Below are 27,371 nucleotides of genomic sequence, written 5' to 3' on the forward strand. Positions count from 1 at the left end.
AAATCAAGATGAGGAATAAGGTCAAAGAAAGATCCTCCACACGTCTATGAATTTTACCTCCAGGAGCTCAATCGGGTGCCCACAGTAAATATCAGTAGAAAAAACTCTCATGCTTCCAGGAAAATAAGAAAAGGAACCATTTGGAAATACAACAGAACATTCTGTTCTTAACAAGGTCTGCCCTCAAGAAAAACTATTGTACTAGAGCCTAATCTATTGGGGTTTTATCAGCACTTCACCAAACCGGGGTAGGAGACATACCCAGCTCCAGCCCATTCTAACCATCTATTCAACTTAAGGAGTGTAGTGTGAGGACTAAGAAGCACTTTTGAAGTTCACAGCCCGGTAGCAAGGGCTCACTAAAGGACTAAGACTTACCCATAGGACGATAAAATGCTTCACCTCCCCCACACCTCACAACTAAAAGTTTATTTATCAGAGTTCCTTTTACCCAGTATATCACATTCAGCTTTCAACAAAAAACTGTAAGACATACTAAAAGATAAAAAACATAGCTTGAAAACACAAATCAAACATCAGAACCAGACTTAGATATGGCAGGGTTGTTGAAATAATCAGACCAGTAATTTAAAACAACTAGGATTAATATGCTAAGGCCTCTAAAGGAAAAAGCAGACAATGTGAAAGAACAGATGGGCACTGGAACGAGAGATGGAAATTCCAAGAAAGAATGAAAAAGAAATGCCAAGAATAGAGAACCCAGAAATGGACCCTCAACTCTATGGTCAACTAATTTCAACAAAGCAGGAAAAAGTGTCCAATGGAAAAAAGACGGTCTTGGGATGCCTGGGTGACTCAGTCAGATAAGCGTCTGCTTTCAGCTCTGGTCATGGTCCCAGGGTCCTGGAATCAAACCCCGCATCAGGCTCCCTGCTCCCCAGCGGGAAGTCTGCTTCTTCTTCTCCCTCTGCTGTTCCCCCTGCTTATGCTCTTTCTCTCTCTCTCTCTCTAATAAATAAAATCTTTAAAAAATAAAAAAGTATCTTCAACAGATAGTATTGGGAAAACTGGACAGCCACATGCAGAAGAATGAAACTGGACCATTTTCTTATTCCATACACTAAAATAATCTCAAAATGGATGAAAGACCTAAATGTGAGACAGAAATCCATCAAAATCCTAGAGGAGAACACAAGCAGGAACCTCTTCTACCTCAGCCGCAGCAACTTCTTGCTAGACACATCTTCAAAGGCAAGGGAAACAAAAGCAAAAATGAACGATTAGGACTTCATCAAGATAAAAAGGTTTTGCACGGCAAAGGAAACAGTCGACAAAACTGTAAGACAACCTACTGAATGGGAGAAGATATTTGTAAACGTCATCAGATAAAGGGCTAGTATCCAGACTCTATAAAGAACTTATCAAACTCGGGGCACCTGGGTGGCTCAGTCGTTGGGCATCTGCCTTCAGTTCGGGTCGTGGTACCAGGGTCCTGGGATCCAGCCCTACATCAGGCTCCCTGCTCTGTGGGAAGCCTGCTTCTCCCTCTCCCACTCCCCCTGCTTGTGTTCCCTCTCTCGCCATGTCTCTGTCAAATAAACAAATAAAATCTTTAAAAAAAAAAAAAAAACTTAGCAAACTCAACACCCAAAAAACAAATAATCCAGTCAAGAAATGGAAAGAAGGTATGAACAGACGTTTCTCCAAAGAAGACATCCAAATGGCCAATAGACACATGAAAAAATGCTCAACATCACTCGGCATCAGGGAAATACAAATCAAAACCCCAATGAGATACCACCTCACACGGGTCAGAATGGCTAAAATTAACAAGTCAGGAAACGACAGATGTTGGCAAGGATGCAGAGAAAGGGGAACCCTCCTGCACTGTTGGTGGGAATGCAAGCTGGCGCAGCCACTCTGGAAAAATAGTACGGTGGTCCCTCAAAAAGTTGAAAATAGGGCTACCCCATCACCCAACAATTGCACTACTAGGTATTTATCCAAAGGATACAAACATAGTGATCCAAAGGGGCACCACACCCCAATGTTTATAGCAACAATGTCCACAATAGCCAAACTATGGAAAGAGCCCAGATGTCCACTGACAGATGAACAAATAAAGATGTGGTGTGTGTGTGTGTGTGTGTGTGTGTGAGTGTGTGTGTATACACACACACAATAGAATATTACTCAGCCATAAAAAAAAATGAAATCTCACTATTTCCAACAATGTGGATGGAACTAGAGGTTATTATGTTAAGTGAAATAAGCCAATCAGAGAAAGACAATTATATGATTTCATTCATATATGTAATTTAAGAACACAGGGGATCAAAGAGAAAAGGAGGGAAAAATAAGGTAAGACAAAATCAGAGGAGACAAACATAAGAGACTCTTAACTCTAGAAAACAAACAGGGTTGCTGGAGGGGAGGTGGGTGGGGGGATGGTGTAACTGGGTGATGGGCATTAAGGAGGGCACTTAATGTAATGAGCACTTGGTGTTATATGCAACTGATGAATCACTAAACTCTACCTCTGAAACTAATAATACACTATATGTTAATTAATTGAATTTAGATAAAATAAAATGAAATTTAGGGGCGCCTGGGTGGCTCAGTCGTTAAGCGTCTGCCTTCGGCTCAGATCATGATCCAGCGTCCTGGGATGGAGCCCTGCTCAGCGGGAAGCCTGCTTCTCCCTCTTCCACTCCCCCTGCTTGTGTTCCCTCTCGCTGTGTCTCCCTCTGTCAAATAAATAAAATCTTAAAAAAATAAATAAATAAAATGAAATTTAAAAAGCATACCAAAAAAAAGAAAAAAGAAATGCCAAACAAAGCAGAGAGGATTTTTAGGGAGAGAAAATACTCTGTATAATACTATAATGATGGATATCATTACACATTTGTCTAAACCTGTAGAATATACAACACCAATAGAGAACACTGAGGTACACTAGGGACCTTGGGTAATCATGGTATGTCAAGGTACACTTTTCCTTGGTCAAAAAATGTACCCATTCCGGTGAATAATGATAATAATGGGAGAGGCTAAGCATATAAAGGGGCAGAAATCTCTGTAATCCTCCTATAGTGTAAGCCCTGACAGTTGTTTTTTCTTTTTTGTAATTCAAGTGCCTGACCTCAATTTTGATTGCCAAGACATGCATTTCAAAGAGGTATCCACTTCAAAGACAGCTATCTCGGAAAAACACAATGCCAGCGATGCCTGGGTGGCTCAGTCAGTTAAGTGGCTGCCTTCAGCTCAGGCCATGATCTCAGAGTCCTGGGATCAAGCCTTGTGTCGGGCTCCCTGCTCAGCGGGAAGCCTGCTTCTCCCTCTCCCTCTGCCTGCTGTTCCCCCTGCTTGTGTGCTCTCTCGCTTGCTGTCAAGTAAATAAATAAGATCTTAAAAAAAAAAAAACCCACAATGCCAGCCACAAGACTAGATAGAGCCAGGCCACCACCTCCTGCAATAGGCTCCTTTGCTTTAGAGATCTTGGGAGATTTAGATAATTGACCACTTCCTGTGCTTTAAATTCCCACTCTTATGTTTTAAATTCACCAATAAAGAGTGAACCTGTGAAACCCCAGGTCCTTGTCCTCAGATACCCTCAAAACAGCAGAACCCCAGGCCTACACTCTTTCTCTCTTTCTCTACCCGTGACCTCACTGTGTTGCCCCAGGTGTGCTGTACACCCTCCAGGACCTATGAATAATAAGACTTGTTGTTTTTCAAAGTTTCCTGCTTGCAGTCACAGTAAGAATCACAAGAGCCAGTCCAGAAACAAGAGTGGTTATCAAGAGGCTGAGACCAGCACAAAACATCTCCTGTCAATTTTGCTTTAAGCCTACAAAAGACTCATTTTAGACCTAAAGACACCTGCAGATTGAAAGTAAGGGGGTAGAGAAACATGCAAATAGATGTCAAAAGAAAATTCAGTCTGAATAGCAATACTTACATTGGAAAAATTAGACTTTTTTGTTCTTGTACTGTTTGTTGTTGTTGAAGTAGGCTCCATGCCCAGAATAGAGCCCAATGTGGGGCTTGAACTCACAATCCTGAGATGGAGACCTGAGATCAAGAGTCAGACACCAAACCGACTGAGCCACCCAAACACCCCTGTTGTTTTTCTCTGCTTTGGTATCAGGGTAATACTGGCCTCATGGAATGATTTTGAATGTGTTCCCTCTATTCCATTACTGATAACATTTTGATAAATATTGTCCTTATTTTTTTTAATGTTTGGTAGAATTCACCAATGAAACCATGAGGTCTTAGACTTTTCTGTGCTGGGAGATTTTTGATTCCTAATTCAATTTTCATTCTTGTTATTGGTCTAAGAAGATTTTTCTACCTCTTGGATTCAAAATTCATGATACAATCTTGGTGACTTGTGTGTTTTTAGGAATTATCCGGGTTTTTTTCCTAAGATATCTGATCTTTTAGTATATAATTGTTTATAGTAACCTGTTATCACACTATGTATTTCTGTGGCTATCTGTTGTATTGCTTTCTCTTCCATTTCTCATTTTGGTTTTTGAGACTTTTTTTTCTTAATGTAGTTAAAGCATTGCCAATATTTTTTTTAAAAACTGGTCATTACTTTAAATGTTATGTGATTATTTATTCTGGTCTCTATTTTATTTGTTTCTGATTTTTCTTTGTTGTTTTCTTCTCTACTAAATTTCAGCTAAGTTTCTTCTTTTTCTAGTTCCTTGTGGTGTCAAGTTATTTCAACTTTTTTCCTTTCTTTAAATTTTTTTGCTCTTTATTCTTTTACTTTTTTTTTAAGATTTTATTTATATATTAACAAAGAGAGAGACAGAAAGTGCACAAGCAGGGGGAGCAGCAGACAGAAGGAGAGGGAGAAACAGGCTCCCCGCAGAGCAGAGAGCCCAACGTGGGGCTCGATCCAGGATCATGACCTGAGCCAAAGGTAGACACCTAACCAACTGAGCCACCCAGGGCCCCCCCCTTTTTTTTAAGATTTTATTTATTTGAGAGATAGAGAGCACAGGTCAGGTGAGAGGCAGAGGGAAAAGCAGACTCCCCACTGAGCAGGAGCCAAACACAGGTCTCAATCCCAGGACCCTGGGATCATGACTTGAGCCGAAGGCAGACATTTAACCAACTGAGCCACCCAGGTGCCCCTCAACTTTTTTTCTTAATACAAACACTTATAGCATAAATTTCAGTCTAACATCTGCTTTTGCCGCAACCCATATGTTTTGGAATATTGTTTTTTCCTTTTGTTTTGAGACATATTTTGATTTGCTATTTCCTTATTAGGCCAATTGCTTGTGCAGTAGTGTGGTGCTTAATATTTACATATTAAATATATAATATTTACATTGTAGATTTTTCAGCTTTATTTTATTGTTGATCTTTAGTTTTGTACCACTGTGGTTAAAAAATATACTTGGTATGATTTCAGTCTTCTTAAATGTTAATATTTGTTATGGCTCTTTTTATGTGATTTAACCAGGGTATTCTTCTTCTGTGTGTACTTGAAGAAAATGTATATTCTATTTTTCTTGAATGGAATGTTTTATAGATATCTTTTATAACCATGTCTTCTGAAGTATGCTTCAAGTTCTTGCTGAAAGAAAAATAACTTTAACAGAAGGTACTCATTTAAAATAAAGCATATCAGAAGAAAGGTGGGTGGGGATGGGTGAAATACGTGGAAGGGATTAACAGTATACTTATGATGAGCTGAGTAATGATGTATAGAATTGCTGAATCACTATATTGTACACCTGAAACTAATATATCACTGTATGTTAACTATACTGGAATTAAAATAAAAAACTTAATAATAAAAAAAATTTTGCTTTAAACATAAAACTTTTCTTAAAAAAATCTTTGGGGCACCTGGCTGGTTCAGCTGGTATAGAGCATGCAACTCTTGATATCAGGGTTGTGAGTTTGAGCCCCATGTTGGGTGTAGAGATCACTTAAAAATAAAAGATCTTTTTTAAAATAGTCTTTAGGGGTGCCTAGGTGGCTCAGCTGGTTAAGTGTCTGTCTTCAGCCCAGGTCATGATCTCAAGGTCCTGGGACTGAGCCCCACATCATGTAGGGCTCTCTGCTCAGCAGGGAGTCTGCTTCTCCCTCTCACTCTCCCTTTGTGCTTGCTCTCTCTCTCTCTCAAATAAATAAAATCTTAAAAAAAGAAAAAGAAATTGCCTTTAAAAAATCAATAATAATAAAAATAAGTTAAAAAGTCTTTAAAACTAAACATCAAAAAATTAAAAGAAATGCCAGAGACCAAAAGCAATGTAACAGAAATAAAGAATGCTTTTGAAAGTCTCATTAGCAGACCAGACACAACTGAGCAAAGAATCTCTGAACTTGAGGATATGTCAATGGAAACTTCCAAAACTAAAAATCAAAGAGGAAAAAAGAATGAAAAAATGGGAACAGAGTATTTAAGAGCTATGGGAATATTATAAAAGGTGCAACAATCCCAACAGTAATACCAAAAGGATCAGAAAAAAGGAACAGAAGAAATATTAAAATAATTATGACTGAAAATATCCCTAATTAATGTCAGATATCAAACCACCCATCTAGGAAGCCAAGAGAATACCAAGTAGGATAAACACACACAAAAAAAACCCAACTACATCCAGGTATATCATATTCAAACTGCAGAAAGTGAAAGATAAAAGATCTTGAAAGAAACCAAAGGGGATTTTAAAAACCCTCATTTTTGGAGGAGCAAATATAAGAATTACATCTAACTTCTGGGAAATCATGAGAAGTGGAAGGCAATGCTAAAGGAATTGAGAGAAAAAAAACAACAACAACAACCCTAGACTTCCATACATTGCAAAATTACCCTTCAGACGTGAAGTAAAGACTTTCTTCGGTGAAACTGAGAGAATTTGTTGCCACCAGACCTGTCTAACAAAAAATGTTAAAAGAAGTTCTTCAGGGAAAAGGAAAGGATATAGATCAGAAACCCTGTTCTACATAAAAAGAGGAACAGCACCGGAGAATAAATAAGTAAAGGTAAAATAAAAACTTTTACTTCTCATATTTTTTTTCCCCTTAGCCAACAATTTATTCTTCAAGAGTAATTACTAATCAACTTTTGTGATTACTTATCATATTCATAATCGATCTAACAGATAACAATTTGCCCAAAATAATAACAGCAACAATGCATTCAATTACACATGCATATGTGTATATATATGTTTATGTATAAGTGAAATAAATAACAATGATTATACAAAGGACAGGAGGAAGAAATTAGGAACATTTTGTTATTACAAGATATCTGCACTATCAAAGAAGCAGTTTCAAGTTAACTGATAGTAGATTTGGATTAATTGTAAATGCATATTGCAAACTCTTAGGAAATCACTTAAAGAAGTAAAATAACAAATATAATTAATATAGCAATAAGAGGGAAGATGGAATATGTAAAATGCTCAATTAAAACCATAAAAGGCAAAAAAAAGAGAAGACAATAGAAACAAAAACAAGGACATTGAGTAGAAAACAATAACAAGGGGCGCCTGGGTGGCTCAGTCAGTTAAGCATCTGCCTCCAGCTCAGGTCATGATCTCAGCAGGGAGTCTGCTTCTCCCCCTCCCTCAGTGCTCTCTATCCCTCTCTCGCTGTCTCTCAAATAAATAAAATCTTAAAAAAAGAAGAAAAAGAAAACAATAACAAATATGATAGGCATTAATCTAACTGTATCAATAATCATTCTAAACATTAATGAGCTAAATGCACCAATTAAAAGTCATAAGTCAGGGGCGCCTGGGTGGCTTAGTCGTTAAGCTGCTGCCTTTCGGCTCAGGTGGATTGAGCCCTGCGCATCAAGCTCCTGCTCAGTGGGAAGCCTGCTTCTCCCTCTCCCACTCCCCCTGTGTTCCCTCTCTCACTGTCTCTCTCTCTCTAATAAATAAATAAAATCTTTAAAAAAATAATAATAATAAAGTCACAAGTCATCAGAGTAGATCAAAAAAACGACTCAATTATATGTTGTCCACAAGACACCTGCTTTCTTTTTTTTTAATTATTGAAGTATAATTGACATGTAGTGTTATAGTAGTTTCAGGTATACAACATATTGATTTGACAATTCTGTACATTATTCAATCCTTACCATGGTAAGTGAACTTACCATCCATAATCCTACATTATTACAATATTATTGACTATATTCCCTATGCTATACTTACTGTCTCTCTGACATACACATTTTATAACTGGAAGTTTGTACCTCTTAATCCCCTTCATCTATTTTGCCCATTTCCCAACCCCCACCTCCCCTCTGCCAACCACCAGTTTGTTCTCTGTATTTAAGAGTCTTTTTCTTTGTTTGTTCATTTCTTTTGATTATAAATTCCACATATAAGTGAAGTCATATGGTATCTTTCTGACTTATTTCACCTAGCATAATACCTTCTAGCTCTATCTATGTTGTGGCAAACGATAAGACTTCATTCTTTTTTATGGCTAAGTAATAGTCCACTGTGTATATATACCACATCTTCTTTATTCATTCATCCATCAATAGACACATGGGTTGCTTCCACATCTTGGCTTTTGTAAATAATGCTGCAATAAACATAGGGGTGCAGATATCTTTTTGAATTACTGTTTTCATTTTCTTTGGGTAAATACCCAGTAGTGGAATTACTGGATCATATGGTATTTCCATTTTTAATTTTTTGAGGAAACCTCCATACTGTTTTCTACAGTGGCTGCACCAATTTACATTCCCACCAACAGTGCACAAGAAGTCCCTTTTCTCTACATCTTTGCCAATACTTGTTATTTCTTATCTTTTTGATACTAGCCATTCCAAATGGTGTGAGGTGATATCTTATTGTGGTCCTGATGTGCATTTCCCTGATGAATAGTGATGCTGAGTATCTCTTGATGTGTCTGCTGGCCATCTGCATGTCTTCTTTGGAAAAATGTCTATTCAGGTCTTCTGCCCATTTTTTAATTGGATTGTTTTTTTTGGTATTGTTTTTTGATATATTTTGGCTATGAACCCATTATCAGATATATCATTTGCAAATATCTTCTCTCATTCAGTAGAATGCCTTTTTGTTTTGTTGATGGTCCTTTGTTGTGCAAAAAATTTTTATTTTGGTGTAGTCCCAATAGTTTAATTTTGCTTTTGCTTCCCTTGCTTTAGGAAATATATGCATAAATATGTTGTTAAGGTCAATGTCCAAGAGAGTAAGTACTAGGTTTTCTTTTAGCAATTTTATGGTTTCAGGTCTCACATTTAAGTCTTTAATCCATTTTGAGTTTATTTTTGTGTATGGTTTAAAATAGTGGTCCAGTTTCACTCTTTTGCATGTAGCTGTCTAGTTTTCCCAGCACCATTTATTGAAGAGACTTTTTTCCATTGTATATTCTTGCCTCTTTTGTCATAGATTAATTGACCCAATAGGCATGGATATATTTCTGGGCTCTTTATGCTGTTTCACTGATCTATGTGGGCTTTTATTGTTATAAAATTGGTTTTTTGTCTTCAGTTCCTGAAAACACTTCAGAGCTATAAAGTTGAAATAGGTGTCTTATTCAAAACAAACCCCTTTCCACCACAACTGGGTCGATTTTAATGAGGTGACTTTTGGAAAGCACCTAAGGATGGGGGCTGGTTGCCAGGGGAACCAACCATGACTAGAGGATTAAACCTTTCAGTCCCACCCCTTCAGCTCTGGGAAGGGGAGAGTGGCTGGAAGTAGAATCAACTGCCAATGGCTAATGACTTAATCAATCATACCTGTGGAATGAAACCTCCATAAAAACCCAATAGGATGAGCTCTGGAGAGCTTCCACGATGGTAAACACATGGAGATTCAGAGACAGTGGCACACACAGAGAGCATGGAAGTTCCATTCCCTTGCCACATACCTTGCCCTATGCATCTCTTCCATCTGGTTGTTCTTGAGTTATATCCTTTTATAATAAACCAGTAATTTAGTAGGTAAAATGTATCTCTGAGTTCTGCTGAACCACCCTAACAAATTAATTAAACCCAAGGTGGGGATCACTGGAAACTCCAATCTATACCCAGTTGGTAAGAAGCACAGGTGACAACCCAAATTTACAAATGACATCTATAGTGTGTGTGTGTGTGGTGCAGCAGGAGGGAAAGACAGTCTTGTAGAACTGAGCGCTTAATATGTGGGATACAATGCAATTTCCAGGTAGATAGTGTCAGAATTGAGTTGAATTGTAGAATACCCTACTGACATCCACAAATTGCCTTGTGGTGTAGAAAAACCCCCCACATACACACTGGAAATTGTGTGCAGAACCTTTTTAGTAGTTAACCCAGGAAACTGATCAACATTATATAATGAGCTAAACTGCAAGGGGGAAAAAAACCAATAACAACAAAGCAAAGCCAAAAATTATTCTCCTCAATAGCTAGTATTACCTGTTACAAACCACTTAAATGCCTCAAGCTCCCCACCTATGCCAAAACACTTCAAAATCTTATACAGGTAAAAATAATACCACACAAGGTAAAAATAATCCCAAAATACAAAAAGAATTTTTAATTATCTTAGAATCTGTGGTTTCTTCCATTTTACACTTACAGATATTTTCAATGGAAAGGATTTCATTAGGAGCCTTCATTTTAAAGGAGAACATGGTATTATTTGTTAATTTAAAGAATTAAGAGGGGGGGTGCCTGTGTGGCTCAGTCTGCCTCTGGCTCAGGTCATGATCCTGGAGTCCCGGAATCGAGCCCCCCAGTCAGGCTCCCTGCTCAGCGGGGAGTCTGCTTCTCCCTCTGCCCCTCACCCTGTTCATGCTCCCTCTCTCCTTCTCAAATATAAAATCTTTAAAAAAAAAATAGAGGAAACAAAAATGACTGAAAATTTCCTCTTAGCAGAATTGACATCAGCATGTAACAGCTTAAGCCATTCCTCCTTTTTTGTCCCTCTTTCAACAACTAATCAGGCACCCAACCACAAACAAAAGTGCCTTTATGGGAGTTGTGGGAAACAGCATCATATGCCAGGGGACCTAGGCGTCTCACCCACACATGCATCAGGTAATAGGCAGACAGATTCAGCACAGGCTGCAGAAGAGCCAGTGAACCTGCCCTAACCCCTCATGGCCACAGTCGGGAAAAACCTGAAGAGTGCTGACCTGGGCAGATCCCAGTGAATGAAAAAGAATTTGTGGAAATCCAGCCTTCCCTAGAGGAGGAGATTCCAGCTTGCCACTGGTGACAGAGTGGAGCGGTTAACAGAAACTGCCAGTGCTGTCCCTCCCCCAACACAACACAGTGTAGCTGAACCATCTGGCAGCATCCTCTCCCAAGAGGGAAAAGGAGAGTGGTGAGTTAATACTCAGCTATCCCTGCTGAATCCGATGCTGGTGGAGAAACTCATTTCTCTCCAGCAGCGCCCAGAGTACTGAAGCTGGACCTCCATGACTGGTGGGAGGGAGGAGATCAGGAAAAAGGCAAATGAAAGTATCAAAGGCATTGAAGGGATGCAGTACTTGCTGACTGCGCTGAGAACTTTAGCAGGAAGTTGATCCATAAGCCTATGGGAGAACCTCACCTGACAATCTCCCCACCGGGCCCACAAGTACCCCAACACCCTGAGTGCTAAACTCACACCTCGCCCAACTCTGCAACCAGCTCCTCACATACAATTCCAAGTGAGGTGGCAAATGTAAGTCTGATAAATGAGTGCTATCAGAAAAAGAGACTAATATCTATAGGCAAAGAAGAAACCAGAAACTTGAGTTACAGTGCCACTTTCTAGAAAACAAAAGAAGTTATCAGCAACCAGCCTGGTGGTTTGTAAGACTCAGGGAAGAGATAAGAGCTTAAGAATTGTGTCACATGAAGAAGCAAAAATGTGGAGAAGATGTATCCACATAAGGAGGAGAAAACTCCACATACTATAGGACCAACAAAAAGTTTAACCCATCTGAAGGTAACTAGTATAGATTTGAGGAAGTATCTGCTACCTTAAAGGCAAAAGCAGCAACAAAAATCTACAAGAACATGAAAAATCAAGGAAATACATCATCACCAAAAGATAACAACAATCTTCCAATAACCTAACTCAAAGGCACAGAATTTAACAAGCTATCTGATAAATAATTCAAAACAGCTGGTTAAGGAAACAACAAACTAAGAAAACACAGACAGTTCAACAAAATGAGAAATCTACAGAGAGAAATCATAAAAAAGTAAACAGAAATGCAATGAATGCAATGAAAAATGCTATAGAGAGCATCTACAGTAGAGTAGATCAAATGGAAGACATAATAAGTGAGCTGGAAAACAGCAACTTTGAAATAACCCGATCAGAAATGAACGAAGAAAAAAAGAATGAAAAAGAACACAGAAAGCACATGATCTACGGGATGACATTAAATATACAAATATTAGAAACAGCTGCCAACTTCCTAAACCTGGGGATATAATTGAATGACCTGTGTTTTTTCACAGTTCACAAAACTAATAGATCATCCAATCATCTCAATGCAAAAAGACCTTGTCCAAGACACAATATAATGACACTGTCAAAAACAAACACAGAGACAAACTGAGGGTTCTAGAGGGGAGGGGGGTGAGGGAATGGGTTAGCCTGGTGATGGGTATTAAGGAGGGCACGTATTGCACGGAGCACTGGCTGTTATATGCAAACAATGAATCATGGAACACTACATCAAAAACTAATGATGTAATGTATGGTGATTAACCTAACATAATAAAATTAAAAAAAAAAAAAAGCACAGCGAATCCTAAAAGCAGCCAGAAAAAAAAAAAAAACACTGTAATCTGAAAGGAACACCCATTTGGCTATCAGCAGGTTTCTCAGCAGAAACTCCTTGGGCCAGGACAAGAGGAATGACATATTCAAAGTTATGAAAGAAAATAAGTGTGGGCCAAAAATACTGCATCTGGCAAAGTTAGCTTTCAGATATGAAAGCGAAACAAAGACTGTCTCAGACAAACAAAAGCTGAGAAAGTGCATCACCACTACATCTGCCTTGCAAGAATGCTGAAAAGAGTCGTTCAAGCTGAAATGATTCACAAGAGAAAAAAAGGAAAAACAGAGCATACCACCATGGAAAAACACTGATTTACAAAAGAAGGCACAAACAAAGGGAAAAAGAAACTATGAAAATACAAAACAATCAGAAAGCAATTAATAAGATGGCATTAGTAAGTCCTTACATACCAATAAATACTTTAAATGTAAGTGGATTGAATTCACCAAGCAAAAGGCAAACAGTAATTGAATGGATTAAAAAAAAAAAAAAAAAGGACCCAACTATAGGCAGCCTACAAGATACTTCAGATTTAAGGATACACATAGGCTGAAAGCAAAGAGATGACAAATGATATCCCATACAAGTAGAAACCAAAAGAAAGAGGGGGTGGCTATACTTATATGAGACAAAAAAAACTTTTCGGCTAAGAACAATAACAAGAGACAAAAAAAGGTCATTATAGAATGATAAAGAGGTCAATTCATCAAGAGGATATAACAATCATAAACATATACCAACCCAACAAAAGAACACCAAAATATATTAATATATATATATTAATTAAATACTAACAGAACTGAAGGGAGAAATAGACAACAATAAAAGAATAGTAGGGGAGGGCGCCCGGGTGGCTCAGTTGGTTAAGCGTCTGCCTTCAGCTCAGGTCATGGTCCCAGGGTACGGGAATCGAGTCCCGCATTGGGTTCCCTGCTCAGCAGGGAGTCTGCTTCTCTCCCTGCCCCTCCCCCTCTGCTTGTGCTCTCTCTCTCTCTCTCTCTCAAGCTCGCTCTCTCTCCCCCAAATGAATAAATAAAATCTTAAAAAAAAAATAGTAGGGACTTCAATACTCCACTGTCGTCAATGGACAGATCATCCAGACAGAAAATCAACAAGTAAACATTGGATTTGAACCATACATACATTAGATAAAATGAACCAAACAGACATTTATAAAGCAATCCCTATCAAAATTCCAATGGCATTTTTTTTAAAGATTTTATTTATTTATTTGAGAGAGAATGATATAGAGAGAGAGAGCATGAGAGGGTCAAAGAGAGAAGCAGACTCCCTGCTCAGCAGGGAACCCAATGCATAACTCGATCCCAGGACTCCAGGATCATGACCTGAGCCGAAAGCAGTCGCTTAACCAACTGAGCCACCCAGGCGCCCCTCAATGGCATTTTTAATAACAGAAAAAACAAAATTTATATAAAACCATAAAAGACCCCCAAAAAAAACAGAGCAATCCTAAGAAACAACAAAGCTGAAGGTATCATACGTCCTGATTTCAAACTACACTACAAAGCTATAGTAATCAAAACAGTATGGTACTGGCATAAATACAGAATAGAATTAAGACTGTGAAATAAAGCCCCACATATACAATCAACTAATTTTTTTTAAGTAATCTCTGTGCCCAATGTGGGGCTCAAACTCATGACCCCAAGATCAAGAGTCACATGCTCTACCAACTGAGCCAGCCAGGCAACCCTAGGATCAACTAATATACAACAGGAGAGCCACAAATACTCAATGCGGAAAGCACAGTCTTTTCAGTGAATGGTGTTAGAAAAACTGGACAACAAGCAGACAAATGACTAACCCCATTTCTTACACCACTCAAAATGGATTAAAGACTACGTTGTAAGATCTGATATTGTAAAATCCTATGGTGATAATCATATTGCAATATACAAATATCAAATCAACATGTTGCACACCTTAAACCTAAAATGTTATATGTCAACTGCATCTCAATGAAAGGAAGGAAAAGAAAATTCTCCCTTATCTACTGATTACCTATTAGGAAATATTCCATCCTCCCTCTCTTTTTTAGTTGTTGTAAAAATATGACAAACCAATAAGGACCAAACCATGCATGCTCACAACATACCCCCTTTCTCCTTCCTACCCTTTTCTTCTCTTCCTCTTCTACTTTTAGTCTTGTTCCTTGAGTAGCCATCCACAGCTATTCAAGAACAACCAATCTCAGGATACAAAATCAATATACAGAAATCATTTGCATTTCTATATACTAACAATGAAGCAGCAGAAAGAGAAACTAAGGAAACAACCCCATTTACAATTGTAGCAAAAATAATAAAATACTTGGGAATAAACTTAACCAAGGAGGTGAAAGACCTGTACTCTGAAAACTACAAAACATGATGAAAGAAATTGAAGATGACACAAACACATGGAAACGTGTTCCATGCTCATGGATTGGGAGAACAAATATTTTTAAAATGTCCATACTACCCAAAGCAATCCACAAATTTAATGTAATCCCTATCAAAATACCAATAGCATTTTTCACAGAACTACAACAAATAATCCTATAATTCGTACGGAACCATAAAAGACCCTGAATAGCCAAAGCAGTCTTGAAAAAGAAGAATAAAACTGGAGGCATCACAGGGCACCTGGGTGGCTCAGTCAGTTAGGTGTCTGCCTTTGGCTCAGGTCATGATCCCAGGGTCCTGGGATCAAGCCCTGTGACATTGGGCTCCCTGATCAGCAGGGCGTCTGCTTCTCCCTCTCCCTCTGCCCCCCCTGCTCATGCTCTCTTTAGCCTCTCTGTCAAATAAATGAATAAAAAAAAACTGGAGATATCAAAATCCCAGACTTCAGGATACACTACAAACTACAGTAACCAAAACAGTATGGTACTAGCACAAAAATGACATATAGATCAACAGAACAGAATACAGAGCCCAGAAATAAACCCACGATTATTTGGTCAATTAATCTTTGACAAAGGAGGCAAGAATATGCAATGGGAAAAAGACTCTTCAACAAATGGTGTTGGGAAAACTGGACAGTTACATGCAAAAGAATTAAAATGGACCACTTTCTTACATCATACACAAAAATAAACTCAAAATGGATTAAAGACCTAAATAGGAGACCTGAAGCCATAAAAATCCTAGAATAGAGCACAGGGAATAATTTCTCTGACATTGGCCACACCAACATTCTTCTAGATATATTTCCAAAGGCAAGGGAAACAAAAGCAAAAATAAACTATTAGTACTACATCAAAATAAAAAGCTTCAGCATAGCAAAGGAAACAATCAACAAAACAAAAAGACAACCTACAGAATGGGAGAAGATATTTGCAAATGACATAGCCAATAAAGGGTTACGATCCAAAATATATAAAGAACTTACACAACTCAACACCAAAAAAAACAAATAATCCAATTAAAAATGGGCAGAAAACATGAACAGACATTTCTCCAAAGACATTCAGATGGCCAACAGACACATGAAAAGATGTTCAATGTCACTCATCATCAAGGAATGCAAATCAAAACCACGATGAGATATCTCCTCAAACCTGTTAGAATGGCTAAATCAACCACATAAGAAACAACTGATAGCAAGGATGTGGAGAAAAAAAGGAACCCTCATGCACTGGAATGCAAACTGGTGCAGCCATTGTGGAACACAGTATGGAGGTTTCCTCAAAAAGTTAAAAATAGAATTACCATATGATCCAGTAACTACATTAATGGGTATTTACCAAAGAAAATGAAAACGCTAATTCAAAAAGATATATGCCCCCCCCCCCGTTTACTGCAGCATTATTTACAATAGCCAAGATATGGAAGCAACCCAAGTATCCATCCATAGATGAATGAATGGACAAAGATGTGGTACATATATACAATGGAATATCATTCAGCCGTAAAAAAAATGAAATCTTGCCATTTGCCACAACAGGGATGGACCTATAGAATGCTAAGTGAAATAAGTAAGAGAAAGACATAATACCATATGATTTCACTCATATGTGAAATTTAACAAAGAAAACAAATAAAGAATGAAAGAAAAAGACAAACCAAAAAAAACAGACTTTTAAACATAGAGGACAAACTGGTGGTTACAAGGGAGTTGGTAGGGGGATGGATGAAATAGGTGAAGGGGATTGAGTACACATATCGGGATGAGCACTGAATAATATACAGAATTGGTGAATCACTGTACTGTTCACCTGAAATTAATATAACACAGTCTGTTCATTATAGTGGAATTAAAAAAAAAAAAACCAGCCAATTGACCTACACAGCCTAATCCAAGAATTACCAGATACTTGGTGCTAAGCCACATGAATTTTATTCACAAATGAAAAAGAATGGAAAAAGATCAATTTGCTTAAATTTTCCTAAGTGACAACTCTATTCTAGGCCAGTGATAAGGACAACTCCAGGGTCTGCCACCTTTTTAGATTCAAAGCCAAGAGGAAACACCAATGGTCACTCCTGGAGCCACTGTCAGTGGTGGTCTGGAGTGGACCTTACATCCCATATCTATTTCACTCCCTGCCTACTGAAAACAGCACTGCTGTTTGCTGACCTGTCGGCTCAGGGGTGGACCTGACTGATTAAGGATAATCCCAAGTGACTGATTCAGGAATGGGCATGTGACCCAATCCTCGCATATGAAAATCCAGAAGAGGCTGGCCGGAAGTTTCTGGTGGATGCCTGCAGTCAAATCCAGACCCAGCCAGGGCTCTGGTAACAGCTATCTGAATTTTACTTGCAAATGGAAAAATGCAAGTAATCTCTTCAGAGAGTTATGAGAGAACAAACTATCTCTTAATCTGAACATGAACAAGGATGCAAACACCTATTGCTATGACAGCATCCTAAAATCCAACCATGAAAGAGGACGCCATGCATAAAGCTAACACAGAGGAAGGAGGGCAGAAATAAGAGACTTATAGAGAAACAGAGCCTCAACTGTGCCCAACTTACCTCCTGACTCTATGGCAAACAAGTAATATTCCTTAATATTAAAGTCAGACAGAATCAGGTTTATTTTACTTGCAGCCAAAATCCCTAACAGACTGGTACTATTTTTATAATCGGAAAAATATATATATTTAAAATATCAATGAATAAGGGGGGAAAAAAACAGGCCATGCTCAATAAGAGCTTATCAGAGAAATACTAATGATCCCTTCCACAACTTTTGCTGGATATTGCTACATATACCTCCTTCTCATACTATGTGATATTTCTTATTAAAACGGAGTCTGTACTTTCCGGAAATGCTCAGATACTCTAATCACAAGAAAAGCATAGTCAGGATCAGAAGCACAGGATGGAAAGGGGATTAAGGGATGGCAGACTGCCAAGCTTCAGAGCCTTTCCCGCTCCCCATCCCCCAACCTAAGCTTCTTTACCAATTTTCATCACAGTAATAAATTGAACAGTTTAAAAGTCATGGCAATGTTCTCATCTTGGACAAGATGACCTCTTTAGACAGGGAAAATGTTTCACTGCACTCTACCAAAAGACCTATTGATCCCGGGTGGAGCCTGGTCAACTAGTCAAGTTGAAGAGATATGGCCGAGTCTTAAAAGACCAAAGTGAATCCACAGGACAGAGTGGCAGGAGAGGTAGAGACAGAGGGAACTCAGGGGATCTGCAGAGGGTCCCGCTCGAGTACTCAGCAGAGTACTGGAGGGCCCAAGAGCATGATGAAACTACGGAGGCTGAAGGAAAAACCTGAAGCATGAAAGACCACCGTAATCAGAGCTCCCAGACGGCCAGAATGCTTGGGGACACAGACATTCCACTATAGCAAAAGCCAAGAAGCAGAGAAAAAACCGTAATTAAGTTGGACCTGCAACCTGAGAAGTACCACAGGCCAACAAAAGTAAAAGGGCAGCATCATTTTATCTAGAATTACCCCATAAATTTTGGTGGCCTATGAGTGGCAGGGCAGGGGAGAGGGGCATACTACTAAGTTCCTTCCTAGTGTCAGGCACTTGAGAGGGATCAGTAAAACACAGTCCCTGCCCTTGTGTGCATTCCGTAGTCTTCAGGACAGATGCATCAACTCCCTCCTCTGAGATACTCCTTCGGCTTTGGCCAGCAGCCAGCTAAAAGGTCCCCTCCTTGAAAAAGCCTTCCTTCATCCCTCTAGCGACTACAGAGTAGCCTGCTTTCCTTTCCTTACCGTACTCTTCACAATTTCTAATTATCACTTATTATTATTGTATGATTATGATTATTGTTTTGTCCCATGCACATTTAGAATATGAGCTCCATCAGCAAAGAAATCATGTCTGTCATCACAGCACAGCATATAACCACTGAAGGTACTCAAACAATTCCTGAATTAATGAAAACAAGAGCTAAGACCAGGATAAGTTTTCTGATGATCAGCATTTCCTAGGCTATTGGTTCCCCTAGTTATGAAGGGGCATACGAAGTACTCACCTCTACCTGAGTCACATTGATGACCAGCACCACCACCATCAGCACTGCAAGCAGACAGCAGAAAAGCCGTAGTTTGAAGGAACTGATCCACATTGTCTGGCTGTGTCTTGATCACCCATGGCCGACGCCATGCTACCTTCACTCCTCAAAACTCCATGTCTTTGTTCTTCTGATCTGCAGACGAGCTTTTAGCTGAATTTGTTTCTTTTCTGCTAGTATCATTAAGAGTTCTTTGTATGGAGGAGAGGCTGGGGTTGATTTAAGCAGCACATTTTTCTTCAAAGGACTCCTTCAAAGAGGGAAGATGAGAATACAGATCACCAACTGCAACAGCCTAGTGTGTGGTAATAGGAAATATGCCACACTTCTTCCTTAACCCTCTCAAAGGCCCAAAGTCATGAGGGGAAAGCAAAGAGCCAGAGCACAGTAAGATCTGTTCCATATTCAATTTGCTCAAACCCAACCCCAGACTTCCATATAAATACAGCGATATTTGTCCCGCAAATTTTAGGTTTTCACTTTGAAGAATGTCTTCAAACCCTTAGAATTAGAAAATTAAAGTCACTGTTAAATTTCTAGAGGTCTAAGTAAATAAAATCACTCCCCTTCCCTTATAGTTCAAGTTATATAACACTCCTGAAGTAATTATATTTGACGAGCATTGAGAGGAAACCTGGTGATTTTATGCGGAGTTCTGGAAGACTGTGCAAACCATCCTGACCTCCTCTAGGAAACAAGGAGTGCTGTCCCCCTGCACAGCAGAAGACATGAAACACCCTTTGGACATCCAGCTCCCCCACCATATATGTAGCACTGATGATGCTCCCTCAGCTGAGTAACAGGGCCCAGGAGGGAAGACACTTGCCCTGAAGATATAGGAAAGAAAAGCTAAGCCTGAGGATTAAAAGGAGACCCAAATCCTTCATCATAACTGCTAGAGGCAGAGGACTTCAGAGCCTGCCGCTCCTACCTGTTCCCCCATAGAAAGAACTCTCATGCTCTCCCCAGTTGTTATTTTAGTTTAGGTAAACAGAAAAAAATACTAGGATTTTGTTTCTACCTAGACTCTCCACGAAGGGCAGGGTGGAGAAGTCAAGGTGAAAGGGTGCACAACTATGGCGCAGAGGATCTCTGAATACCTCAGCTGCACCAGAGTTCCCTGCAGCTTTGTACTGGACCTGGCAAGCTGTTCTCCTCCCTCATTCTTCCACTCCGCCTGTCTAATCCACTCCCATGCCCAAGGACCACGACAACTCCTCCTCACCTCTGCTTCATAAAGGAGACAGAGCTAGGCTATTCTAACTTGCTCTCCATCCTCAGAATTCCCACAGCACTTTCTTCTCACTTCACTTCTCAGCGTTTTCACTCCCCTGTATTTGTATGTATTTCCTGTGCCCCCAAGTAGACTTATACCAATTACGATTTAAAAAAAAAAAAAAAAAAAAAAACCAAAACCAGAAACCAGGGGCGTCTGGGTGGCTCAATAGGTTAAGAGTCCAACTGAAGGTACTCAAACACTTCCTTGGTTTTGGTTCAGGTGGTGATCTCAGGATAGTGAGATCGAGCCCCAGGGTAGGGCTCCATGCTCAGCATGGAGTCGGCTTGTCCCTCTCCCTCTCCCTCTGCCCCTTCCCCCACTTGTGAGCTTTCTCTCTCGAATAAATAAAATCTTAAAAAAACAAAACAAAACAAAACAGGGGGCACCTGGGTGGCTCAGTCGGTTAAGCGTCTGCCTTCAGCTCAGGTCATGGTCCCAGGGTCCTGGGATCGAGTCCTGCATCGGGCTCCTTGCTCAGCGGGGAGCCTGCTTCTCCCTCTCCCTCTGCTGCTCCCCCTGCCTGTGCTCTCCTTCTCTGTCAAATAAATAAAATCTTAAAACAAAATGAAACAAGACACAGAAACCATGTATCAGAGAAAAAGCAACTTAGTAATAACAATGCCTCACACTCCTTTGAGTCCCTCACAGCATCTCCCCCTCACATGATATATGTTGATTTGACAATGCACAAAACAAAAAATTATGGAGGCCTACTCTGTACCACACACTGTACTCAGTGCCAGAAATTCCCATGGAAAAGCTTACACTCCTCTCCTCAATTAAATAGGAATATTTATTCCTCTACAGGCTGTCACCTCTACAGGGATACCAAGCACTGTGGAAGACTGCACTCAAGCCTTTGATGACCCCTCAACCCCGCCCCTCTCTAACACCCAAGCACCCACTCACCCCAAAGTGCCTGTAAATTCTGGGAAGGAATGGCTACGAACTAGAAGAAATAACTGTCATCAGGGCCCAACTGCTCCTCCGCAGAAACCCTCTCAAGGAGGTGGCCATGAGAATCATAGGCTTCCAGGAGCGCCTGGGTGGCTCGGTTGTTAAGCGTCTGCCTTCGGCTCAGGTCAGGATCCCAGGGTCCTGGGATCGAGCCCCGCATCAGGCTCCCTGCTCAGCGGGAAGCCTGCTTCTCCCTCTGCCTGCCACTCCCCCCTGCTTGTGTTCCCTCTCTGGCTGCGTCTCTCTCTGATAAATAAATAAAATCTTAAAAAAAAAAAAAAAATAGGCTTCCCTCACGCCCAGAGAGGGAGAAGACCAAAGATGATACTCCACCGAGATCCAGCAGCACAACAGTCAGCACAGGGTGCATACTGCGGAAACACCAGCAGCTTCAGGAAGGTCAGTGTTATTCAGAGCCGGGGGGGGGGGGGGGGGGGGGGGGGGGGGGGGGGGGCGGCAGTGCAGCGGAGGTCAGGGGTGCAGCAGCACGGCAAGGGCAGCAGACTCCAGAACTACAGGGACTAGAGGGACGCAGGCAGCAATGCAAACATGCAAGAAACCCCTCATGGCCAAGGACTTGTACTGAAAATCATTCCTGGAGGGGCATGCCAAGAAAAGACCCAACCTCCTGCTAGGAGCAAGCAAAGCACTGAGCCTTGAGAAACCCATTTGTGTATCTAAGTGGATGTGGCTTGAGGCTCACTTAGACCTCTCTTTGAAAAGACATATATTAAAATGTTGATAGTTGCTACCTCTGCGCAGCTTTTTTTTCTCCTTCATCTTTATCTTTGTGTCCTAGTTTTTCACCAGGAAATAAAAAATTACAAATATAAAGAAAAAAGCAGGTTTCTAAAAGTAATAATTAAAGACGAGCCATAAGGAGAAACAGAGCATTAAACCAAATAGAGGAAAACAATTCAATTTAAAATGAAAAATTTCAAAGGGAAAGAAGGAATCTCTAATCATTCTCTACTGTTTTCCTACAAATATAAAACCTAGGCATTATAAGAAGAAAGTTATTTGCAAAGACAGCAAGACAGTATCATTCGGTATCTCAAAGTGCCTTAGAATTGAGTAAAAACAAAAGTGCTAGATGGGAATGACTCTAAGGAAAAGTTTCCTAGATCAATGAAAAATAAAAATACATTACTGAATGTTATTTACCTTTTTTTTAATTTCCAGTTCCCAAGAAGAGGTGCTTATTAGAACTAAGGGATTGAGCTTACATCTAACTTTCCTTCCAGTGTAAAGTCCTGAATTCAAGCAATCATGACAACACTTATTCTCTTCTTGCCACATTCAAAGCACGGGTTGATGTTTTCTCATTTTGATACCATTCTTCCTGCTGCAACAGGGATACGCATATGACATACAGGTTAAAGATGCTGAAATTAAGGAAAACATATTTGAAATAAAGAGTACAATTTTATACCAAGATGCACATAGATTTCAGTATAACATAGGAGGAGAAACATTTCCTTTACTACTAATAAAAAACAGTAACTGGCTATTTATATATATTAACTTAAACACAACAAGTCACTCCTGGATCTGAGCTGAAGGTCAAAACTTTATAATTAGCAATATAACTGAAAAATCACAAATCAAAGATAAAAGTTCCATATGTTACTTTTCTTAAATACTAGAATAATCATGTACTTCAACAACCCATCCCACCACTACAGAAAATAAGAGGTATTTAGATCCAAAAGTTATGATTACTTCAGGAGGAATTTAAATTTGAGTGATCTTGTTTTCAAATCCTTCTAATGTATCAGTCCACCACTTAGTCATGCTTCATATTTATGTTCGAAGGACAAGCCAAAAGTAAAATGCACGGTCTGTTGGGTCTCTTTCGCCAAAGCTGATTAAGACTACCTACCAGCCAATCTAACTTCTTTATGGCCTGTCGCAACAACCCTAGACTGCCATTATGTACCTGACCTCCTACCCCATCTCATAAGAGAATTACAGAGTGACTGCTTCATCACTGGGAATTAAAATTGTCAGTAACATCAATGAGATCGTTGAGTTCAGTACTAAAAAGAAAATTAGGCAGCAAACCCCTCCTCTAAGGAACTAAAGTTCTTAGACAACCATTTCACAAAGACAATGTATTACAGGATAACCACACAGCCAGTTTCTGGGACAGTCCCCATTCTAAAAACCCCGAACTGCTATCCACATAAATATAATTGTACTTGCCAGACCAAATGTCTAGAATTTTAATTCAGAATACATGGACCCCCTACATAGAAGACAGATCACAGATTTACATGGAATATAACCAGACTTAAATATTTATATATCAGGGGCACCTGGGTGATTCAACCAGTTAAGCATCCAACTCTTGATTTCAGCTCAGGGTTGTGAGATCAAGCCCCATGTCAGGCTCCGCATGGAGCCTGCTTAAGACTCTCCCTCTCTCTCTCTCTCCCTCTGCCTCTCCCCCTCTAAAAAGTTATATATCAAACTCTCCAAATTGCAGCTGTATAACTCATAAACACAGAGAACAAACTGATGGTTGCCAGAGGGGAGGGGAGTGGGGGGGGGCGAAATAGATGAGGAGGATTAAGAGGTACAGATTTCCAGTTACCAAATAAGTAAGTTATGGGGATGCAAATATAGCATAGGGAACATAGTGAATAATACTGTAATAACTTGTATGGTGACAACAGTAACTACACTGTGGTGATCATTTCATAATGTATATAAATGTCAAACCACTATGGCGAACACCTGAAACTAATATAATATTGCATATCAACCATACTTCAATAAATAAATAACAAACAGCAGCTATATTTCACAGGGTGCTGGATAAGACCCTGAAACTTAACAGGCCAGGACCTAGAGAAAGAACTGGAGACATATCCACAAACATGACAATGATGGGTCACCAAATAAGGTCAACCCTTGGACAAAGAGGAAGCACAGCAGTAGTCTGCAGGACTTGTTTCCCCTGATTCCATTTCTCTTTCATTTATCCCCACCTCACACACCCAAAGTGCTAACTCACCACCCAGGCCTTCCCTTGCCCTTCTTCCAAAGCAGCACCCCATGCTTTCATGGGGGGCTGGAGGGGTGGAGAGGAGCAGATGAGAAGTAAAGAAATCAGTTAAATAAGTCACAGAGTAGTAAGAGCTGTAAGAAAAAAAATAAGGCACATTGGTAGGCTGTGTTCTTTAACCTTGCAGGCACATTAATATCATCCTGTAAGCTTTTAACAATGCCAATGCTTAGACTAGACTCAACTAACTGAATCGGAATCTGGTGGGAGCAGGGTCCAAGAAACAGCTTTTAAAAAAAGGTTTCCAAATGATTATAATATACTGCCAAGCAGGGAAACCGCTAGTATAAGGTGGCCAGAGGGGTTATTTGTATCAGTGGGTCAGGGATGGCCTTTCCAAAATGATCTCTGAATTGTAACTTACACCGTCCCCTCAGGACAATCCGATTCCAGGGTAACAAGGACAGCCAACCTCGCTTCAGTGATCTATTCCTTCGTTTCCCATCTCAGTAACAAATAACAGCACTGTATCAGGCCAGAGACTGTGAAGGAGACAAGAGACTAAGTACAGTCAAAGGAAAGCAGAACCCAGACACCTTGGAGGAAAGCGTGTTGCTGCCTCCACTGCATGGAATCAGACAGTTAATGATTAGGGTCTGGGAGTCCCGCCAGCTTCAAGTACACCCTGATGTTCCAAATGATAACCACACTGAGGAAGGGGAAGGCCCATTGAGCAGTGTGATTCTTCATCTTTAGGAAACTGGCAGCAATCCTCCTTTAGAGTAAATAATGAAAAGAAAGGAAAATTTTACAGACAATTACACACAAAATTCGTATAAATCCTGACGGAGAATGCCACTTACCACCACCCTACTGGCCTCTGGTCAAGCGGAGATGGGTGACAGGCCAGGGTTTCCACATCACACCTTGCAAAGTCACACGCTTCTCTCCCCATACGACCTGAATCTGATGTCCCAAAGCGTCAGCTCAGTAATGCCAGAAGAGTCCAAAGTGTGAGAGCATCGCCAGGCAAGTGGCAGCTGGATCCCGGGGCAGCAATGAGACCGGAGAATGGGGCTGAGGAGGGAGGCGTCGCAAAGTGCACCGCACCGAGTTAGGGAGAGGTCTTTGGCGGCTGCACCTGCCCGCCTTGCAGCAAGTCCAGAAAACTGAGCGCGGAGATGCTCGCGTCAGCCCCGCCCCCTCCCTGCCGGGACCCGCATTGGCTCGGGCAACTCAGGTCCGAGGCTGCGGCAGCCGAAGGCTGCAATTCTTCCCCCGCCGAGGGCTGAAGCCTCCCCTTTCTGGCTCCAGAACCTCCAGCCGTGATCCCCGAGTCTGCAGCTCCTCTGCACCAGGCCGGGGACTCAGAGGTCGGCGCGTGCGGAGGAAGGGGCTTCGCAAACTAGAGGCGCTCGCGAGGCGCCAAGCAATGGGTCGGTCGAGCGGCAGGGACCCAGCCCGGCGCCTGCGCACAAGCCGGAGTCCCGCACTCACCGGCAGGCCCAGCTGTCCGCGGTGCTCTCTCCGGTCGCTTGGCATTCGGACACCCAGATCTGGAGCCGCTGCGCCAGACTGCCTGGCCCCTGCTTCCTGGCCCCGATACGTCTCCTCACCCCCGACCCCCGGCTACAATTGGTTGAATTCCAGGAGGGGCGGGCCAAGGACGCTGACTGACAGCCGCGGCCGCCCTGCGCGGAACGCTGAGCCCCGAGGCGAGGCAAGCGTTGTGGGCGCCGCTCGTACTGCGGTGCCGCCTTGCTTCTGCGCGCAAGGGGGCCGCCCAGCTGTAGCCCTGTGGCCTGAGCTCTGGCCCCTCTCGGGACCGGCTTCTCTCGCCTTCGAACATCAGGGTTTCCCAGGGACAATCTGTTTCAAGGCTTTTTTCTTGTCAGCGAAAATGACCAAACCGGAGAAGCCCCTACTTGGGCCGTCTTTCCTGTTAGTGGCGGAACGTATTGTTTCCTCTGCCAGAAAAAACACTATTGGCCATGCACGAGCACTGGGACGACAGATCCTTACAGCTTGCCCTGCTTGAAATTAGTCGACTTACTCTATTTGCCCTTAAAACAGCCTGTTCCTTTTACTCTCCCTGTACCTAACATAGATCTTGTGACAAAAATGCCTGCATACGTTCTCCCCCCCCCCCCGCCCCAATTCTGGGTTATCCTATTTTGGACATTCCTCTAAGCGGTAAGACCTCCACGGCTATGTGAAATTCAGAAACTAACAGGAGTCCTTGGAAGACAGAGGACCCGCTCAGGAAGCCGGAACGTACTGCGGACTGCTCTGTGTTCTTCAGTGCACAGTGGGGTTAATGGAATTTATCCCAGCAAAACGCAGGCTCTAAAAATAGACTTACCCCCAGACTATTATCTCAAGGTTGAAGAAGAACTAATACAAATTGCAACTAACATTAATTATTTTTACATTTACTGACCACAATGGACTCTACGTGCTTATTCAGATGTTTTCGTGGCAGGACTACATGCATGGGTGACTAGACCTACAAATGGAAGAAAAGGAGTTTCATTCTCCTTCCTGGAGAAATTCAGCCTTCCAGGGCCTAGTCATAAAAGTGGCTTCCGTTGCCTCTGTGCCAGATGAAGAACCCCATATGATAAACTTGTGCTCTAAGTCCTATGTCCCAGACGCCCCATCACCTATCTTTTACAGTTTGGCTGCCTGGTAAGTGGCAAATACTTGAACAGGATATGCTGACTTCTAGGGCATGGTTTTGGACCACATTAGTGATCTCTGATAACCCCTTTCTCACACAGGCACTCATAACCCTGAAGCAGTTGAGTCATCTTACCTACTATATACAGTCGTTTTAGCCACAAACAAGAGCAGCCAGGACCAGAGAGGCCTG

At 41.0% G+C, this 27,371-nt stretch overlaps 1 protein-coding gene across 3 annotated transcripts in view; it reads right to left on the bottom strand.

Annotated features, from left to right (window-relative positions):
- The window catches only part of NXPE3 (neurexophilin and PC-esterase domain family member 3), a 46,477-nt gene extending 20,896 nt beyond the window's left edge, over positions 1–25,581 (bottom strand). Inside the window, exons 1-4 of one of the 3 annotated variants that reach the window (XM_027587020.2) lie at positions 25,363–25,581; positions 24,924–25,041; positions 22,654–22,834; positions 19,215–19,503 (exon numbers count right to left, since the gene is read on the bottom strand). In XM_027587020.2, coding sequence (XP_027442821.1) covers positions 19,215–19,307 — 93 coding nt within the window. In that variant the 5' untranslated portion in view covers positions 19,308–19,503; positions 22,654–22,834; positions 24,924–25,041; positions 25,363–25,581. Of the gene's footprint in view, positions 1–19,214; positions 19,504–20,918; positions 20,981–22,653; positions 22,835–24,923; positions 25,042–25,362 lie in introns of those variants that run through there. The other 2 variants (XM_027587019.2, XM_027587021.2) reach the window with 2 other exon arrangements.
- Positions 25,582–27,371: the final 1,790 nt, after the last annotated feature.

The sequence above is a fragment of the Zalophus californianus genome, chromosome 1 (assembly GCF_009762305.2).
Source record: "Zalophus californianus isolate mZalCal1 chromosome 1, mZalCal1.pri.v2, whole genome shotgun sequence".
NCBI classification, from domain to species: Eukaryota; Metazoa; Chordata; class Mammalia; order Carnivora; family Otariidae; genus Zalophus; species Zalophus californianus.